This window comes from Coregonus lavaretus, assembly GCF_964263955.1.
Source record: "Coregonus lavaretus genome assembly, contig: HAP1_SCAFFOLD_4425, whole genome shotgun sequence".
Taxonomy (NCBI): Eukaryota; Metazoa; Chordata; class Actinopteri; order Salmoniformes; family Salmonidae; genus Coregonus; species Coregonus lavaretus.
The window spans coordinates 13,547-35,430 of NW_028160741.1; the positions used below are offsets into that span (position 1 = coordinate 13,547).

At 44.4% G+C, this 21,884-nt stretch overlaps 1 protein-coding gene across 1 annotated transcript; it reads right to left on the bottom strand.

Annotated features, from left to right (window-relative positions):
- Window positions 1-951: 951 nt before the first annotated feature.
- Window positions 952-4,657, bottom strand: LOC311121499 (leucine-rich repeat-containing protein 19-like; the record flags this gene model as incomplete). Its single annotated transcript, XM_084195981.1, has 4 exons — window positions 952-1,313; window positions 2,195-2,398; window positions 2,733-3,243; window positions 4,646-4,657. 4 exons carry the CDS (start codon window positions 4,655-4,657, stop codon window positions 952-954), a joined length of 1,089 nt encoding a protein of 362 aa, XP_084052107.1.
- Between the last annotated feature and the right edge of the window lie 17,227 nt (window positions 4,658-21,884).

Consider the following 21,884-nt stretch of genomic DNA (forward strand, 5'->3'; position numbering starts at 1 on the left):
ACATGGACAGCTGTCAGATTAGAACATGGTAAGGGACACACACGTCTAACATGTGAACATACAGTTATCGTGTAAATACCACTTTATCCTGTGCTGTAATGTGAAGTGCTACCAAGATGGAATGTTAGCTATGAGCTAATGAGTTATGTGTATCTCATTAGGATGTACTAATTCTGCTGTAACCATTTTGAATTTCAGCTGGTTGACAAGTTGAACACCAACACTGAGATGGAGGATGTAATGAATGACTTCAATAGGGTGAGTTCATTTGATGACTAAGCAAACTGTTTTATACATTCATTATCCACAATAGGATACATTCATTCATTCATTCATTCATTCATTCATTCATTCATTCATTCATTCATTCATTCATTCATTCATTCATTCATTCATTCATTCATTCATTCATTCATTCATGTATTAATTCCTTAAATCAGCCCTAACCCTAACTGTTTGCATACTAGTTTCCTGTAGCTGAAAGCACAGAACGACAGAGAGGCCCAAAGTATGGATGTCATATTCACAGTGAGATGAGAGTAAGTACTCAAATATGTATTTAATATGACAAAACGTTGATTACCTACACTATGTCTCCGGCAGTACAACTTTGCAAGTATCCTAAATCATGACCTCAAAACACCCCACCTGGTCGGGCCTTTCACTCAATTCCTACATTTCCAAAACTTGCAAATATTTACAAATGTACACAACCTTTAGGCACGTTTTGTCTGATGAAAGAGAAAAGCATTGAACTCAATGGCCAAACAATAAATGATAATCAGTGACAGCAGGCAATGCATGGGTTACGTACAGACAACCATGGCTTTCTCATACTATCAGTGAGTAGAGTAGAATAGGATACTTTATCGTATCGAAAGGGATCATTTTGATGTCACAATACCCAAGGTCACATACACAAACAGAAGGCTGGGAGCGGCTCAGAGAGCATCAGGGTTCTGTGTTGTCTTTATAGTCCTCTGCCTCTATGTAGCGGTCCTCTATGTATCCGTCCTCCTCCTCCTCATCATCCAACCCATCCGGCCTGTGGTCCAGCTCATGGGCGCTGGTCTCCGTGTGCTCCGTGTCCAAGCTGAAGTTAGAGTAGCGTCCTGTAGTGAACACGTTAGCATCCTCCTCCTCATCTCTCAACCGCTGGTGCCGGTAGTTGAACAGCAGCTTGTACCAGGACGGGGACTTGACGGCACACACGATTAACATAGAGGTGGTCAGGGCGATGGCTACCACACCAAGGAGAAACTTCCAGGTGTTCCCCACCACAGGCATCCCACTGCCACTGCCTGGGTCCACGCCTGAGCAAACAGAAACAGCCAGGGGGTCACATACTTTTTAACACTCTTCAGACGTCTCCTCAGCAGGAGTGGGGTCAATTCGAATTGAAGGCTGCCAATTCAGGAAGTACACTGATATTCCAATTCAACATTTGGGAAAAAGGGTGTCAATTTTCAATGACTTCTCAATAAACTGGAAGCTATTTATTTCATTCCTTTTTTTTCAAGTTTTAAATGTTCAATTCAAAATCACTTCTTGAACTCGAATTGACCCCAACCCTGCTCCTCAGGATATGGGCCTCCTCAGACCGCCATTGTTATAGAGCGATTTAACCTCCTTTCTCAGAGTAGGAGTGCTGATCTAGGATCCGGTCACCCCGTCTGTATCATCTGATTTATTATGATCTAAAATGCAACACTGATCCCAGATCAGCACTCTTACTCTGAGATGCTTTGGGGATACGGATACCCCCCCGGAGTCACTTCTGAACTCTTACGAGGTCTCCTCAGAGTGCAGCTGAACTCTTACGAGGTCTCCTCAGAGTGCAGCTGAACTCTTACGAGGTCTCCTCAGAGTGCAGCTGAACTCTTACGAGGTCTCCTCAGAGTGCAGCTGAACTCTTACGAGGTCTCCTCAGAGTGCAGCTGAACTCTTACGAGGTCTCCTCAGAGTGAAGCTGCTCTTGTCCAGATGATGGTTTCTTGTCTGCTGACTGATGCGTAGAATCATGACTGAAGTCATCCATGACAGTATTTTGTAGGTCACCTCTCTCATATGCTTCTGTTCTCAACAATAGCCGTATTCAGTGTTTTAACAAAAGTCAAGATCATATGATGTTTACAAGAGGGGACTCTATCTGCTGGAAGACCAGTCAATTGATTTAATGTACATTTTATCTTACCTTTGTCGAAGAGGCTCGTGTGTTCAGTAACTGCAAGTGACACTGAGTGTGTAGGGGTCTGGGCTGAGGTTGGCTCAGTGGTTGACTGAGTTGTAGGTGGTGAAACTGTTGATGATGATGATGATGATGACCCTGAAGAGCAGCTGGTACCGTTGTCCAGTATGCCTTTACCAGCCAGGTCCTCAGGGCTGGCACAGGAGCCTGCTGCAGAAATACACACATCCCGTTTCCCATCAACCAACGCTGGAAAGTTGGCCCTAATGCTCATTTAAACATTGTTGTCAGTAATAATATAAAATAATATGCCATTTAGCAGACGCTTTTATCCAAAGTGACTTACAGTCATGCGTGCATAATTTTTTTTTGTTTGTGAATGGGTGGTCCCGGGGATCGAACCCACTACCCTCCGTGCTCTACCAGCTGAGCTACAGAGGACCAGTAGATGTCAGCGTGGTGTAAAGAAGGATCGCAGCAGGCTTTGAATGGAAAATAGACCGTGGGGATTACTAGCAAACAGAGAGAAAAAAAAGCTGCTTACTTATCTGGACCTTTGAGTCGGTCATCGATTTAATCTTGTTGAGAAATACACAAGAGCAGTTCAATGGATTCTCCTTCAGATCTAGCTCCTTTAACTGATTCTTCTCCACAGAGATGTATAACTTCCGCAGTGTGTTCCCCCCTAGCCTGAGGATAGCCAGTGTCTGTATATCAGCCAGTAGGTCTAGAGGTAGGGACTGTAGCTGATTGTGGGACAGGTCCAGCTCCCTCAGGTTAAACAGGCCAGACAACGCCTTCGGCTCCACTCTACTGATATTGTTGTGGGACAGGTTGAGGACCTTCAGCTCTGACATGGTCTTAAACAGCTTCCCCGGCAGAACAGTCAACCGGTTACCATCTAGATGGAGCTCAGTCAGACGGGAGTAATTCTTCAGAGCAGCTTCGTCAGCAATGGACAACTCTATGAGGTTATTGCTCAGAATTAGTTTGGTGATGTTTTGAGGGTGATTCGAGGGTATGGATCGCAGTGTCTTGTTGCTACAGTCCACAATCTGTAAATAGGATGACAAGGTATGTTTAAGTTATTATTCAAGATGTATGATATTATCTCATCACAAGTTTCCCTCTCACTAAGCAGTTCATAGTTTCCCTCTCACTAAGCAGTTCATAGTTTCCCTCTCACTAAGCAGTTAAAAGTTTCCCCCTCACTAAGCAGTTAATAGTTTCCCTCTCTCTCAGCAGTTCATAGTTTCCCTCTCACTAAGCAGTTCATAGTTTACCTCTCACTAAGCAGTTAAAAGTTTCCCTCTCACTAAGCAGTTCATAGTTTCCCTCTCACTAAGCAGTTCATAGTTTCCCTATCGCTAAGCAGTTAATAGTTTCCCTCTCTCTAAGCAGTTCATAGTTTCACTCTCACTAAGCAGTTAATAGTTTCCCTCTCTCTCAGCAGTTCATAGTTTCCCTCTTACTAAGCAGTTCATAGTTTCCCTCTCACTAAGCAGTTCATAGTTTCCCTCTCACTAAGCAGTTCATAGTTTCCCTCTCAGTAAGCAGTTCATAGTTTCCCTATCACTAAGCAGTTCATAGTTTCCCTCTCACTAAACAGTTCATAGTTTCCCTCTCACTAAGCAGTTAATAGTTTCTCTCTCACTAAGCAGTTCATAGTCTCCCTCTTACTAAACAGTTGATGGTTTCCCTCTCACTAAGCAGTTCATAGTTTCCCTCTCACTAAGCAATTCATAGTTTCCCTCTCACTCAGCAGTCCATACTTTCCCTCTCGCTAAGCAGTTAATAGTTTCCCTATCACTAAGCAGTTCATAGTTTCCCTCTCACGAAGCAGTTCATTTTCCCTTCTCACAAAGCAGTTCATACTTTCCCTCTTACTAAGCAGTTCATAGTTTCCTTCTCACTAAGCAGTTCATAGTTTCCCTCTCACTCAGCAGTTCATAGTTTCCCTCTTACTAAGCAGTTCATACTTTCCCTCTTACTAAGCAGTTCATAGTTTCCCTCTCACTAAGCAGTTCATAGTTCCCCCTCACTAAGCAGTTCATAGTTTCCTTCTCACTAAGCAGTTCATAGTTTCCTTCTCACTAAGTAGTTCATAGTTTCCCTCTCACTAAGCAGTTCATAGTTTCCCTCTCACTAAGCAGTTCATAGTTTCCTTCTCACTAAGCAGTTCATAGTTTCCTTCTCACTAAGCAGTTCATAGTTTCCTTCTCACTAAGTAGTTCATAGTTTCCCTCTCACTAAGCAGTTCATAGTTTCCCTCTCACTAAGCAGTTCATAGTTTCCTTCTCACTAAGCAGTTCATAGTTTCCCTCTCACTCAGCAGTTCATAGTTTCCCTCTTACTAAGCAGTTCATACTTTCCCTCTTACTAAGCAGTTCATAGTTTCCCTCTCACTAAGCAGTTCATAGTTCCCCCTCACTAAGCAGTTCATAGTTTCCTTCTCACCAAGTAGTTCATAGTTTCCCTCTCACTAAGCAGTTCATAGTTTCCCTCTCACTAAGCAGTTCATAGTTTCCTTCTCACTAAGCAGTTCATAGTTTCCCTCTCACTAAGCAGTTCATAATTTCACTCTTACTAAGCAGTTCATAGTTTCCCTATCACTAAGCAGTTCATAGTTCCCTCTCACTAAGCAGTTCATAGTTTCCCTCTCACTAAGCAGTTCATAGTTTCCCTCTCGCTAAGCAGTTCATAGTTTCCCCCTCTCTAAGCAGTTCATAGTTTCACTCTCAATAAGCAGTTCATAGTTTCCCTCTCACTAAGCAGTTAATAGTTTCCTTCTCTCTCAGCAGTTCACAGTTTCCCTCTTACTAAGCAGTTCATAGTTTCCCTCTCACTAAGCAGTTCATAGTTTCCCTCTCACTAAGCAGTTCATAGTTTCCTTCTCACTAAGTAGTTCATAGTTTCCCTCTCACTAAGCAGTTCATAGTTTCCCTCTCACTAAGCAGTTCATAGTTTCCTTCTCACTAAGCAGTTCATAGTTTCCCTCTCACTCAGCAGTTCATAGTTTCCCTCTTACTAAGCAGTTCATACTTTCCCTCTTACTAAGCAGTTCATAGTTTCCCTCTCACTAAGCAGTTCATAGTTCCCCCTCACTAAGCAGTTCATAGTTTCCTTCTCACTAAGCAGTTCATAGTTTCCTTCTCACCAAGTAGTTCATAGTTTCCCTCTCACTAAGCAGTTCATAGTTTCCCTCTCACTAAGCAGTTCATAGTTTCCTTCTCACTAAGCAGTTCATAGTTTCCCTCTCACTAAGCAGTTCATAGTTTCACTCTTACTAAGCAGTTCATAGTTTCCCTCTCACGAAGCAGTTCATTTTCCCTTCTCACAAAGCAGTTCATACTTTCCCTCTTACTAAGCAGTTCATAGTTTCCTTCTCACTAAGCAGTTCATAGTTTCCCTCTCACTCAGCAGTTCATAGTTTCCCTCTTACTAAGCAGTTCATACTTTCCCTCTTACTAAGCAGTTCATAGTTTCCCTCTCACTAAGCAGTTCATAGTTCCCCCTCACTAAGCAGTTCATAGTTTCCTTCTCACTAAGCAGTTCATAGTTTCCTTCTCACTAAGTAGTTCATAGTTTCCCTCTCACTAAGCAGTTCATAGTTTCCCTCTCACTAAGCAGTTCATAGTTTCCTTCTCACTAAGCAGTTCATAGTTTCCCTCTCACTCAGCAGTTCATAGTTTCCCTCTTACTAAGCAGTTCATACTTTCCCTCTTACTAAGCAGTTCATAGTTTCCCTCTCACTAAGCAGTTCATAGTTCCCCCTCACTAAGCAGTTCATAGTTTCCTTCTCACTAAGCAGTTCATAGTTTCCTTCTCACCAAGCAGTTCATAGTTTCCCCCTCTCTAAGCAGTTCATAGTTTCACTCTCAATAAGCAGTTCATAGTTTCCCTCTCACTAAGCAGTTAATAGTTTCCTTCTCTCTCAGCAGTTCACAGTTTCCCTCTTACTAAGCAGTTCATAGTTTCCCTCTCACTAAGCAGTTCATAGTTTCCCTCTCAATAAGTAGTTCATAGTTTCCTTCTCACTAAGCAGTTCATAGTTTCCCTCTTTCTAAGCAGTTCATAGTTTCCCTCTTTCTAAGCAGTTCATAGTTTCCCTCTCACTAAGCAGTTAATAGTTTTCCTCTCACTAAGCAGTTCATAGTTTCCCTCTTTCCAAGCAGTTCATAGTTTCCCTCTTTCTAAGCAGTTCATAGTTTCCCTCTCACTAAGCAGTTCATAGTTTTCCTCTCACTAAGCAGTTCATAGTTTCCCTCTCACTAAGCAGTTCATAGTTTCCCTCTCACTAAGCAGTTCATAGTTTTCCTCTCACTAAGCAGTTCATAGTTTCCCTCTCACTAAGCAGTTCATAGTTTCCCTCTCACTAAGCAGTTCATAGTTTCCCTCTCACTAAGCAGTTCATAGTTTCCCTCTTTCCAAGCAGTTCATAGTTTCCCTCTCACCAGTCCTTCAGTAGTCAGCAGTTGGTTCTCCTCAACCCCAGCTCCAGTAGTCAGCAGTTGGTTCTCCTCAACCCCAGCTCCAGTAGTCAGCAGTGTGCTCACCAGACACACTAGCAGTAGCCCACATGCAGCCATGATCTTTTCCTTCAATTAATAATGTGAAGGATAATAAACACCATTAAAAGATATTGAGGATTCAGATCATACTGAAGAGATACAGAAACATAGTAATAACACAAAGTATTTCCTTTCTGCTTCTCTCTCTGTAAGGCAATGTCAGCTGTTAACGCCTCAGAGAAATCACTGTTGCAATAATGCCTCTAAGAAAAGCACAAAGGGGAGGATTGTGCTTCAGCAGCTTGCTATCTTTCAGCATGCCTTTGCTTGTGGTGTCATTTCTGAGCTTCCTATCTTCTTCTCTCATCCACAAAGACACTGGTCTTCTCTCCTCTTTGATAGGCTGTCTGGCTGTCTGTCTGGCTGTCTGTCTAGCTGTCTGTCTGCTTGGCTGTCTGTCTGTCTGGCTGTCTGTCTGTCTGTCTGTCTGGCTGTCTGTCTGGCTGTCTGTCTGGCTGTCTGTCTGCTTTGCTATCTGTCTGGCTGGCTGTCTGTCTGTCTGTCTGGCTGGCTGTCTGCTTGGTTGTTTGGATGGCTGGCTGGTTGGCTGTCTGTCTGTCTGGCTGTCTGTCTGGCTGTCTGTCTGCTTGGCTGTTTGGCTGGCTGGCTGGCTGGCTGGTTGGCTGTCTGGCTGGCTAGTTGTCTTGCTGGCTGGCTGGTTAGCTGGCTGGCTGGCTGGTTAGCTAGCTGGTTGGTTGGCTGGCTGGTTAGCTGGCTGGCTGGTTGGCTGGCTGGCTGGTTTGTTGGCTGGTTAGCTAGCTGACTGGTTGGTTGGCTGGTTTGCTGGCTGGCTGGCTGGTTGTCTGGTTGTCTTGCTGGCTGTTTGGCTGTTTGGCTGTCTGGCTGGCTAGTTGTGTTGCTGGCTGGCTGGTTGGCTGGCTGGTTAGCTGGCTGGTTGTCTGGTTGTCCTGCTGGCTGTTTGGCTGGCTGGCTGGTTGGCTGGCTGGTTAGCTGGCTGGTTGGCTGGCTGGTTTGCTGGCTGGCTGGCTGGTTTGCTGGCTGTCTGGCCAGCCCCAGCAGCCTCAGCAGCCCCAGCCCCAGCAGCCCCAGCCCCAGCCTCAGCAGCCCCAGCCCCAGCAGCCCCAGCCCCAGCCTCAGCAGCCCCAGCCCCAGCAGCCCCAGCCTCAGCAGCCCCAGCCCCAGCCCCAGCCCTAGCCCCAGCCCCAGCCCCAGCAGCCCCAGCCCCAGCCTCAGCAGCCCCACCCCAGCATCCCCAGCAGCCCCAGCAGCCTCAGCAGCCCCATCCCCAGCAGCCCCAGCCCCAGCCTCAGCAGCCCCAGCAGCCTCAGCAGCCCCAGCAGCCTCAGCAGCCCCAGCCCCAGCAGCCCCAGCCCCAGCCTCAGCAGCCCCATCCCCAGCAGCCCCAGCAGCCCCAGCCCCAGCAGCCCCAGCCCCAGCCCCAGCAGCCCCAGCAGCCCCATCCCCAGCAGCCCCAGCCCCAGCAGCCCCAGCCCCAGCCCCAGCAGCCCCAGCAGCCCCATCCCCAGCAGCCCCAGCCCCAGCCCCAGCCTCAGCAGCCCCAGCCCCAGCAGCCCCAGCAGCCCCATCCCCAGCAGCCCCAGCCCCAGCAGCCCCAGCCCCAGCCCCAGCCTCAGCAGCCCCAGCCCCAGCAGCCCCATCCCCAGCAGCCCCAGCCCCAGCAGCCCCAGCCCCATCCCCAGCAGCCCCAGCCCCATCCCCAGCAGCCCCATCCCCAGCAGCCCCATCCCCAGCAGCCCCAGCCCCAGCAGCCCCAGCCCCATCCCCAGCAGCCCCAGCCCCAGCCCCAGCAGCCCCATCCCCAGCAGCCCCAGCCCCAGCAGCCCCAGCCTCAGCAGCCCCAGCCCCAGCCCCAGCCCCAGCCCCAGCCCCAGCCTCAGCAGCCCCAGCCCCAGCAGTCTGATGACACTGACGGTACAGGAGATCACTGTCTGTCTGATGACACTGACGGTACAGGAGATCACTGTCTGTCTGATGACACTGACGGTACAGGTGATCACTGTCTGTCTGATGACACTGACGGTACAGGAGATCACTGTCTGTCTGATGACACTGACGGTACAGGAGATCACTGTCTGTCTGATGACACTGACGGTACAGGAGATCACTGTCTGTCTGATGACACTGACGGTACAGGAGATCACTGTCTGTCTGATGACACTGACGGTACAGGAGATCACTGTCTGTCTGATGACACTGACGGTACAGGAGATCACTGTCTGTCTGATGACACTGACGGTACAGGAGATCACTGTCTGTCTGATGACACTGACGGTACAGGAGATCACTGTCTGTCTGATGACACTGACGGTACAGGAGATCACTGTCTGTCTGATGACACTGACGGTACAGGAGATCACTGTCTGTCTGATGACACTGACGGTACAGGAGATCACTGTCTGTCTGATGACACTGACGGTACAGGAGATCACTGTCTGTCTGATGACACTGACGGTACAGGAGATCACTGTCTGTCTGATGACACTGACGGTACAGGAGATCACTGTCTGTCTGATGACACTGACGGTACAGGTGATCACTGTCTGTCTGATGACACTGACGGTACAGGAGATCACTGTCTGGAAAATCAACATCACATGCTGTCTTCTTTCTAGTTTATATGTGTCACAATGGAATGACAAAGGACTAACTACAGTACTTTCTATCCATCATGATCTGTTGATTATCACTATTGAAACAAATTACTCCTCCATGTCCATGTCACAATAATGGAATGAGGAAAATGCTACTTTACTAGTATCATGATGGAGTCTCATTATCACTATTGAGCAATCTGTAAATAAACATCATGATCATAAGCAAGGTATGCAGCTGATGGAGTCTCAGTGATGCAGAGGCCAGGTCTGAGTATACATGAAGTTAATTCCTTGAATAACAAGCATTTATCCTGCTATACAGAACTAGGATCTTAATTTGATCACCCTGTTGCAGGAGAACTTGTAGTGTATTTGAGGCTTAAAAAGGCTTCTGAAGTTTGTAATTTCCACTTTGAAATTTCAGAATGTATCAACCCCTTACAAAGATGTCCATTAATTATAATCCACATAATAATGTCTTTAAGATCCTACAGTTGTAGTATCACACGCATGAATATTCTGTAGTAAAGATTGACAAACAAACTTTTCCTGTTTGTCTGAAACGATGAAATTAATTTAGCCATGAAGGCCATAGGCACATTGTCATAAATATAAAGAACACTAGACTTGTTCACATATCGAAGAATACAAAACATGTTAACCCAAAAACATACACGATACTTAGATATTTAGTGAAATTCTTACCTGTGTGGGCCGAGGAGTGAAACCTAAGTTGGAATAAGAGCAGGTAGAAGACCTTTGGTCTGGGTCATAAAATACGTTCCCTAGCTAAAGATTGACCACACTGTGTCTTTCTTATGAGCTGTAAAACATTTATCAGACTTTGTCCTCATAACCCTATGACACGATTATCCAGGTTATTGTTAGTCAAACTGTATTTGTAGAGCGCTTTTCATTTACAGACAGAAATCACTAAACTCTTAACATTATGAGCAACCATAAAAAAAAAAAAAAAGTATTGAATTTAAAAAGGCAAAAAAACTTTAAGCAATTGTATTGTTCTTCATCACAGTGTTTTGAAGAAATGAATCAAATCTTTGTGGCTTGGAAGAGCATAAGAAGCATGTCAACATCTTCTATAGAGAGCTCTGATGGTTGTCTCTATTCTAACTGGAGACAAAGCTCTTACAGTGGAGCTACTCATTAACATTGGAACAGCAATGGTACATTGTATTGATATATTAGTGTTTTAGTTTGATCTTTTTGCACCAGGAAGGAGGACATGATCCTAACTCTGGTTTCTATACGAAGGAGGACATGATCCTAACTCTGCTTTCTATAGGAAGGAGGACATGATCCTAACTCTGGTTTCTATAGGAAGGAGGACATGATCCTAACTCTGGTTTCTATAGGAAGGAGGACATGATCCTAACTCTGGTTTCTATAGGAAGGAGAACATGATCCTAACTCTGGTTTCTATACGAAGGAGGACATGATCCTAACTCTGGTTTCTATAGGAAGGAGGACATGATCCTAACTCTGGTTTCTATAGGAAGGAGGACATGATCCTAACTCTGGTTTCTATAGGAAGGAGGACATGATCCTAACTCTGGTTTCTATAGGAAGGAGGACATGATCCTAACTCTGGTTTCTATAGGAAGGAGGACATGATCCTAACTCTGGTTTCTATAGGAAGGAGGACATGATCCTAACTCTGGTTTCTATAGGAAGGAGGACATGATCCTAACTCTGGTTTCTATAGGAAGGAGGACATGATCCTAACTCTGGTTTCTATAGGAAGGAGGACATGATCCTAACTCTGGTTTCTATAGGAAGGAGGACATGATCCTAACTCTTGTTTCTATAGGAAGGAGGACATGATCCTAACTCTGGTTTCTATAGGAAGGAGGACATGATCCTAACTCTGGTTTCTATAGGAAGGAGGACATGATCCTAACTCTGGTTTCTATAGGAAGGAGGACATGATCCTAACTCTGGTTTCTATAGGAAGGAGGACATGATCCTAACTCTGGTTTCTATAGGAAGGAGGACATGATCCTAACTCTTGTTTCTATAGGAAGGAGAGCATGATCCTAACTCTGGCTTCTATAGGAAGGAGGACATGATCCTAACTCTGGTTTCTATAGGAAGGAGGAGATGGTACGAGCAGTGGATGAGGAGGTGGTACAAGCGGTGGATGAGGAGATGGTCCGAGCGGTGGATGAGGAGGTGGTCCGAGCGGTGGATGAGGAGGTGGTCCGTTGTTGTTCTATCAGGCTTCTTTACTTTATCATGTTGTTGTTCTATCAGGCTTCTTTACTGTATCATGTTGTTCTATCAGTCTTCTTTACTGTATCATGTTGTTGTTCTATCAGGCTTCTTTACTGTATCATGTTGTTGTTCTATCAGTCTTATTTACTGTATCATGTTGTTGTTCTATCAGGCTTCTTTACTGTATCATGTTGTTGTTCTATCAGTCTTCTTTACTGTATCATGTTGTTGTTCTATCAGGCTTCTTTACTGTATCATGTTGTTGTTCTATCAGTCTTCTTTACTGTATCATATTGTTCTATCAGGCTTCTTTACTGTATCATGTTGTTCTATCAGGCTTCTTTACTGTATCATGTTGTTGTTCTATCAGTCTTCTTTACTGTATCATGTTGTTCTATCAGGCTTCTTTACTGTATCATGTTGTTGTTCTATCAGTCTTCTTTACTGTATCATGTTGTTGTTCTATCAGGCTTCTTTACTGTATCATGTTGTTGTTCTATCAGGCTTATTTACTGTATCATGTTGTTGTTCTATCAGGCTTCTTTACTGTATCATGTTGTTCTATCAGGCTTCTTTACTGTATCATGTTGTTGTTCTATCAGTCTTCTTTACTGTATCATGTTGTTGTTCTATCAGGCTTCTTTACTGTATCATGTTGTTGTTCTATCAGGCTTCTTTACTGTATCATGTTGTTGTTCTATCAGGCTTCTTTACTGTATCATGTTGTTGTTCTATCAGGCTTCTTTACTGTATCATGTTGTTGTTCTATCAGGCTTCTTTACTGTATCATGTTGTTGTTCTATCAGGCTTCTTTACTGTATCATGTTGTTGTTCTATCAGGCTTCTTTACTGTATCATGTTGTTGTTCTATCAGGCTTCTTTACTGTATCATGTTGTTGTTCTATATGTCTTCTTTACTGTATCATGTTGTTGTTCTATCAGGCTTCTTTACTGTATCATGTTGTTGTTCTATCAGGCTTCTTTACTGTATCATGTTGTTGTTCTATCAGGCTTCTTTACTGTATCATGTTGTTGTTCTATCAGTCTTCTTTACTGTATCATGTTGTTGTTCTATCAGGCTTCTTTACTGTATCATGTTGTTGTTGTATCAGGCTTCTTTACTGTATCATGTTGTTGTTCTATCAGGCTTCTTTACTGTATCATGTTGTTGTTCTATCAGGCTTCTTTACTGTATCATGTTGTTGTTCTATCAGGCTTCTTTACTGTATCATGTTGTTGTTCTATCAGGCTTCTTTACTGTATCATGTTGTTGTTCTATCAGGCTTCTTTACTGTATCATGTTGTTGTTCTATCAGGCTTCTTTACTGTATCATGTTGTTGTTCTATCAGGCTTCTTTACTGTATCATGTTGTTCTATCAGGCTTCTTTACTGTATCATGTTGTTGTTCTATCAGGCTTCTTTACTGTATCATGTTGTTGTTCTATCATGCTTCTTTACTGTATCATGTTGTTGTTCTATATGGCTTCTTTACTGTATCATGTTGTTGTTCTATCAGGCTTCTTTACTGTATCATGTTGTTGTTCTATCAGGCTTCTTTACTGTATCATGTTGTTGTTCTATCAGGCTTCTTTACTGTATCATGTTGTTGTTCTATATGGCTTCTTTACTGTATCATGTTGTTGTTCTATCAGGCTTCTTTACTGTATCATGTTGTTCTATCAGGCTTCTTTATTGTATCATGTTGTTCTATCAGGCTTCTTTACTGTATCATGTTGTTGTTCTATCAGTCTTCTTTACTGTATCATGTTGTTGTTCTATCAGGCTTCTTTACTGTATCATGTTGTTGTTCTATCAGGCTTCTTTACTGTATCATGTTGTTGTTCTATCAGGCTTCTTTACTGTATCATGTTGTTGTTCTATCAGTCTTCTTTACTGTATCATGTTGTTGTTCTATCAGGCTTCTTTACTGTATCATGTTGTTGTTCTATCAGGCTTCTTTACTGTATCATGTTGTTGTTCTATCAGTCTTCTTTACTGTATCATGTTGTTGTTCTATCAGGCTTCTTTACTGTATCATGTTGTTGTTCTATCAGGCTTCTTTACTGTATCATGTTGTTGTTCTATCAGGCTTCTTTACTGTATCATGTTGTTGTTCTATCAGGCTTCTTTACTGTATCATGTTGTTGTTCTATCAGGCTTCTTTACTGTATCATGTTGTTCTATCAGGCTTCTTTACTGTATCATGTTGTTGTTCTATCAGGCTTCTTTACTGTATCATGTTGTTCTATCAGGCTTCTTTACTGTATCATGTTGTTGTTCTATCAGGCTTCTTTACTGTATCATGTTGTTCTATCAGGCTTCTTTACTGTATCATGTTGTTCTATCAGGCTTCTTTACTGTATCATGTTGTTGTTCTATCAGGCTTCTTTACTGTATCATGTTGTTGTTCTATCAGGCTTCTTTACTGTATCATGTTGTTGTTCTATCAGGCTTCTTTACTGTATCATGTTGTTGTTCTATCAGGCTTCTTTACTGTATCATGTTGTTGTTCTATCAGGCTTCTTTACTGTATCATGTTGTTGTTCTATCAGGCTTCTTTACTGTATCATGTTGTTCTATCAGGCTTCTTTACTGTATCATGTTGTTGTTGTATCAGTCTTCTTTACTGTATCATGTTGTTGTTGTATCAGTCTTCTTTACTGTATCATGTTGTTGTTCTATCAGGCTTCTTTACTGTATCATGTTGTTCTATCAGGCTTCTTTACTGTATCATGTTGTTGTTCTATCAGGCTTCTTTACTGTATCATGTTGTTGTTCTATCAGGCTTCTTTACTGTATCATGTTGTTGTTCTATATGTCCTCATGACCAGACAGTAAGATGGAAAGAGAGGGGGAGGGAGAGAGAGGTTAAAGCACTTACTGCCATGTGCCTGCCTTCTGAATGCTCCCACACAGCTCAGCTGCTAAATTCAACACTTACTGCCATGTGCCTGCCTCCTGGATGTTTAACACTTAGACATAATGAGCTCATAGCTGGAACATTGCCCTGCTTTGCGTTACTTCTTCAATGATTATAGTTTGTTTGTCATGCTTTGCCTTAGTTTTTCAATGATGATACACTACATGACCAAATGTATGTGGACACCAGCTCGTCGAAGATCTCATTCCAAAATTATGGGCATTAATATGGAGTTGGTCCCCCCCTGTGCTGCTATAACAGCCTCCACTCTTCTGGGAAGGCTTTCCACTAGATGTTGGAACATTGCTGCGGGGGACTTGCTTCCATTCAGCCACAAGAGCATTAGTGAGGTCGGGCACTGATGTTGGGCGATTAGGCCTTGGCTCGCAGTCGGCGTTCCAAGTGTTCCCAAAGGTGTTTGATGTTTGTCTACGGAGATTGCGTGGCAGTGTGCTCGATTTTATGCACCTGTCAGCAACGGCTGAAATAGAATCCACTGATTTGAAGGGGTGTCCACATACTGCTGTTTGAGTAGCTACAGCTCCCTCTATTTCCTCCTGGTAACCGAGGTATTTATTAAATAAACAGTTGGCTCAGAGCCAGGGGCTTCCTTCCTTTGTGTTCAGCCTCACGGCATAACGCTGTTCCCCTTTTTAAATAATGTTTTATCTCATCTCAGACACTGACTGCATCCCAAATGGCACCCTATTCCCTATGTAGCGCACTACTTTTGACCCGGGCCCATAGGGTTCAGAGCCCATAGGGTTCAAGGCCCATAGGCCTGGTCAAAAGTAGTGCACTACGTAGGGAATAGGGTGCCATTTGGGACCCAGACACTTCCAAAGCCACCCGCTAGGCTGCTACATGTTCTTGATCCTACTATTCTGAGCCAGAGAAGCATTGTCCCTTTCACTTGTCCGTCTTTTATCAGTGGACTTTCTTCACAGCTCAGCACAGTCAGTGGAAATAGGTCAAGTGAATCTTACATAAAGTGAAACAATGACACTGGCTTTTGAAGGTGCATTATCGGGCCACTCTGGTGTTCGTCTGTTGAATAGTTTCTAATATGTCACTTTATAACATTTTATTAAGAATACGTTTTCCTTTGAAATCAGAGAACGTGGCCATAATGATTTGCTGTGAAGGCTGTATCTGGGAGGCATGGCTTATAGCCTAAGCCTACTCTATACACCATAATGAACAGACTATTATCTATAAAGCCCTCTGCAGCGATGCTGTGTAAATATTGTTGCTAATGGCAGATATCCATCTTCTGTGAGTCGGTGGCAGGGTTCCTGGGGGGAGAGAGAAAGGCTAGCCCCAGGAGGAAGCTGTAGAGAATGCTGATGAGGCTGATGAGGCTGATGAGGCCGATGAGGCCGATGAGGCCGATGAGGCTGATGAGGCTGATGAGGCTGATGAGGCCCTTTGCTGCTCTGTACACAGCAGCAGCTCCTTCAAACTCTGGCTGGGGGCGGCTGGATGGGGCGGCTGGCTGGGGGCGGCTGGCTGGGGGGCGGCTGGCTGGGGGCGGCTGGCTGGGGGGCGGCTGGCTGGGGGGCGGCTGGCTGGGGGGCGGCTGGCTGGGGGGCGGCTGGCTGGGGGCGGCTGGCTGGGGCGCTATCAGTAGGAACCCGACTGCTTCCCCTTCCTGCTCTCAGACCCTGCCTGCCCCAGCGCAGCCCTCCGTCTCTGTCTCTTTGCCCTGTCACCAGCCTCTGTCTCTGTCGCTGGGCCCTGTCACTCAAGGACATTCAGAGACTTGTCCCGAAGCCACTCCTGCGTTGTCTTGGCTGTGTGCTTAGGGTTGTTGTCCTGTTGGAAGGTGAACCTTCACCCCAGTCTGAGGTCCTGAGCGCTCTGGAGCAGGTTTTCATCAAGGATCTCTCTGTACTCCTGACTAGTCTCCCAGACCCTGCCGCTGAAAAACATCCCCACAGCATGATGCTGCCACCACCATGCTTCACCGTAGGGATGTTGCCAGGTTTCCTCCAGACGTGACGCTTGGCATTCAGGCCAAATAGTTCAATCTTGGTTTCTTCAGACCAGAGAGTCTTGCTTCTCATGGTCAGAGTCCTTTAGGTGCCTCTTGGCAAACTCCAAGCGGGCTGTCATGTGCCTTTTACTGAGGAGTGGCTTCTGTCTGGCCACTCTACCATAAAGGCCTGATTGGTGGAGTGCTGCAGAGATGGTGGTCCTTCTGGAAGGTTCTCCCATCTCCACAGAGGAACTCTAGAGCTCTGTCAGAGTGAGCATCGGGTTCTTGGTCACCTCCCTGACCAAGGCCCTTCTCCCCTGATTGCTCAGTTTGGCCGGGCAGCCAGCTCTAGAAAGAGTCTTGGTGGTTCCAAACTTCTTCCATTTAAGAATGATGGAGGCCACTGTGTTATTGGGGACCTTCAATGCTGCAGACATTTTTTGGTACTCTTCCCCAGATCTGTGCGTCGACACAATCCTGTCTCGGAGCTCTACGGACAATTCCTTCGACCCCATGGCTTGGTTTTTGCTCTGACATGCACTGTCAACTGTGGGACCTTATATAGACAGGTGTGTGCCTTTCCAAATCATGTCCAATCAATTTAATTGACCACAGGTGGACTTCAATCAAGTTGTATAAACATCTCAAGGATGATCAATGGAAACAGGATGCACCTGAGCTCAATTTCGAGTCACATAGCAAAGGGTCTGAATACTTATGTAAATAAGGTTTTTTATTTTTAATACATTTGCGAACATTTAAAAAAACCTGTTTTCGCTTTGTCATTATGGGGTGTTGTGTGTAGATTGCTGAGGATGGTTTTTATTTAATCAATTTTAGAATAAATCTGGAACGTAACAAAATGTGGAAAAAGTCAATGGGTCTGAATACTTTCCGAAGGCTCTGTATAGTCGGCCGTGTAAGAATATTCTAAGATAAATACACAACGAGGACCGGAGGTCAAGAGGGAATTAACAATCAATGGGAATAGTTGTTTTTCAGTTCAACATCTGTTTAGAATCTGTGTAGGGGTTCCAGTCCAGGACTCATAGCTACATGTGGCAAGTTCTCATTGGTCCAAATTGTCTATACATTGAGCCTGAAATGGGATACTTGGTATTTGGCCATTGGCCCAATTTTATTGCAAGGAATTCTAATTGGTCACCCACAGGCTAGGCTTGGGTATAAACTACATCCTGTCTCTTTGTTCAGTGGAGAAACATTGAGGACAGGGAAGAATGAACATCTACCATCTACTTTCCAGCATAACAACTATGATTTGTTCTCTTTGAATAAATATACAGTGGGGAAAAAAAGTATTTAGTCAACCACCAATTGTGCAAGTTCTCCCACTTAAAAAGATGAGAGAGGCCTGTAATTTTCATCATAGGTACACGTCAACTATGACAGACAAATTGAGAAAGAGAAATCCAGAAAATCACATTGTAGGATTTTTAATGAATTTATTTGCAAATTATGGTGGAAAATAAGTATTTGGTCAATAACAAAAGTTTCTCAATACTTCTATTTATTATCTATCTTTATATATATATATATATATATATCTTTATTTACTCTCTATTGTAATTACTTTCTATAATTGGTGGCTGACTAAATACTTTTTTTCCCCACTGTATTTTTCTGCCCCTGATTTGCTTTGGGGTCTGTGTTATAGAAGAATAATAGGAACTGCTAACAGGCGGTTGCGGGGGAACAAACAGCTGCATACCACTACCGAGTATCCCTGGGCCAGTGGAGGGACGGCTTCAGGATAAATGAACTAATAAATGAATGGTAGTTAATAATTGCTGTTTCTTTTCACTATCTAATGGTGACAGGATGACAGTGTCCCTGGCTCAGAGGAGAGGTGGCTTCAGGATGAATTAATTAATAATTAATATGAATCAAACCAAGTTATTTTTCTTCTCTATGTAGAGATGTAAATGTAAATGTAGAGGCTGCAGGAGGACAGAGTATCCCTGGCCCTGGAGGAGGACAGAGTATCCCTGGCCCTGGAGGAGGACAGAGTATCCCTGGCCCTGCAGAAGGACAGAGTATTCCTGGCCCTGCAGGAGGACAGAGTATCCCTGGCCCTGGAGGAGGACAGAGTATCCCTAGCTCAGAGGAGAGACGGCTTTAACAAGGTCTTGCAGAAGATGGGCGAAGAGTATGAACCACAGAGGGAACACTGGCATGAACCCCATGTTGAGGTACAGAGGGAACACTGGCATGAACCCCATGTTGAGGTACAGAGGGAACACTGGCATGAACCCCATGTTGAGGTACAGAGGGAACACTGGCATGAACCACATGTTGAGGTACAGAGGGAACACTGGCATGAACCCCATGTTGAGGTACAGAGGGAACTCTGGCATGAACCACATGTTGAGGTACAGAGGGAACACTGGCATGAACCCCATGTTGAGGTACAGAGGGAACTCTGGCATGAACCCCATGTTGAGGTACAAGGGAACACTGGCATGAACCACATGTTGAGGTACAGAGGGAACACTGGCATGAACCCCATGTTGAGGTACAAGGGAACACTGGCATGAACCACATGTTGAGGTACAGAGGGAACACTGAGTGGTACAGAGGGAACACTGGCATGAACCCCATGTTGAGGTACAGAGGGAACACTGGCATGAACCCCATGTTGAGGTACAGAGGGAACACTGGCATGAACCACATGTTGAGGTACAGAGGGAACACTGAGTGGTACAGAGGGAACACTGGCATGAACCCCATGTTGAGGTACAGAGGGAACACTGGCATGAACCACATGTTGAGGTACAGAGGGAACACTGGCATGAACCCCATGTTGAGGTACAGAGGGAACACTGGCATGAACCCCATGTTGAGGTACAGAGGGAACACTGGCATGAACCCCATGTTGAGGTACAGAGGGAACACTGGCATGAACCCCATGTTGAGGTACAGAGGGAACACTGGCATGAACCCCATGTTGAGGTACAGAGGGAACACTGGCATGAACCCCATGTTGAGGTACAGAGGGAACACTGGCATGAACCCCATGTTGAGGTACAGAGGGAACACTGGCATGAACCCCATGTTGAGGTACAGAGGGAACACTGGCATGAACCCCATGTTGAGGTACAGAGGGAACACTGGCATGAACCCCATGTTGAGGTACAGAGGGAACACTGGCATGAACCCCATGTTGAGGTACAGAGGGAACACTGGCATGAACCCCATGTTGAGGTACAGAGGGAACACTGGCATGAACCCCATGTTGAGGTACAGAGGGAACACTGGCATGAACCCCATGTTGAGGTACAGAGGGAACACTGACAACTTACAGTACCAGTCAAAAGTTTGGACACACCTACTCATTACAGGGTTTTTCTTTATTTTTATTATTTTCTACTGTGTAGAATAATAGTGAAGAAATCAAAACTATGAAATAACACATATGGAATCATGTAGTAACCAAAGAAGTGTTAAACAAATCAAAATATATTTGAGATTTTAGATTCTTCAAATGGCCACCCATTGCCTTGATGACAGCTTTGCACACTCTTGGCATTCTCTCAACCAGCTTCATGAGGTAGTCACCTGGAATGCATTTCAATTAACAGGTGTGCCTTCTTAAAAGTTAATTTGTGGAATTTCTTTCCTTCTTAATGCGTTTGAGCCAATTGGTTGTGTTGTGACAAGGTTGGGGTGGTATGCAGAAGATAGCCCTATTTGGTAAAAGACCAAGTCCATATTATGGCAACAACAGCTCAAATAAGCAAAGAGAAACGACAGTCCATCATTACTTTAAGACATGAAGATCAGTTACAGTTTTTCTCCATTGGTTTGGCTCATTTCTTGAAACAGAAATTACATTCTCAAAACTACATGGACAAACCTCCAAACCACTTGGCAATTGTTCACAACAGAATTGAATTTCTCATTCATTTCATCAAATTGCAAATGTCTAAGTACATGTCTCAATGTCTCAGTACATCTTTGCAAATGATTAAGTACAGGTAGCCTACATTTAGCACAATTTCCAAGTGAATAGATCTTGTTGATCTAAACTGATTGTTGATTCTCAGTCTAATGGTTGTTCGCTCCAAAACGTGTCAGCGTCATTTCATTGTATAAGTCATCACATGCACAATAGTCTGTTCAATTGTCAAAATTAGTCAAGAACATAATACCATGAATACCATATATGAATCCCTTGGAACATTTGATAAATTTATTACAGCAATTGACAGTCAGGTGAAACTAGAACTTGACTAACGAAGGAGGAGTTTCACACATCTCAGATGACCAATCAAACAGTATGTTTAGTTACCTGACAGGTGCTGTCCATGACTGTGAATGCTGCCAAACATGTATGTAAAGAGCTTGACCATGCAGGACCAGTACAATTTCTGAACATGGAGGCACCTGGCCAAGGGCCGAAGACGTGGCCGTAATATTATTGGCCACCGGGCCATGGTGGATGTCCCAGGCCAGCGAGGGGGCAATATAACTATGTGTGCTGCCATATCGGAGAATGGTGTGGCCACTCACATCCCCAGTCTTGGCCCATACAATACATAGAAGCTCCTCATCTTCTTGGACCGCCTTCATGTTGATTTGATCCCTGAAAATGAGAGCGGTCTCGTAGGGCCTCACCTACCACAATATGTCATTGTATGGGACAATGTGAATTTCCACCGTGGCCCGCTCATCAGGGCCTGGTTCACTACTCATCCAAGGATGGTCATGGTGTTCCTACCACCTTACTCTCCTTTCCTCAATCCTATTGAGGAGTATTTCTCCGCTTGGAGGTGGAGAGTGTATGAGCATCGGGCTCAAGATCAGAGGTCCCTGCTCCATGCAATGGACGCTGCGTGTGAGGATATTACAGGAGATCAGTGTAGGGGATGGTTGCGACATGCACGCCGTTTCTTCCCTCGTTGCATCGCAAGGGAGAATATACGCTGTGATGTGGACGAGAATCTGTGGCCAGACAGACAGCAGCGTGTGGATGGCCAGGAGGGTGAGGACAGCGACCAGTGAAGAACTGTTAGTTGTGAAACTCCAGCTTTATTTACAGCACTGTAGGCTGCATATAATTTTCATTGTTTTTTGTTTGTGTGTTTATATTACAGTATATTATGCTGTATACATTTTCTTTTTACTCTGATGTATGGAAGTTACTTTATGTGTGTGAATGATAATGGTTACAATTTCCTTGGCAGTATGAGTGCAATGTGTGATGTCAAACCTTGGAGGCTACTCTTACCCTAAAATCCTATTTATTTTTGTTCAGTTTTATACACAATTGTATTCTGTTAGCTAGACAAAAAACAGTACAGTAACCATTGTCAATGAAGGACTGGGCTAAGACTGAAAGGTGGACATGAGGGATATTTCAATGGTCCTCTGCCATAGTGACAAAACATCTAAACATTT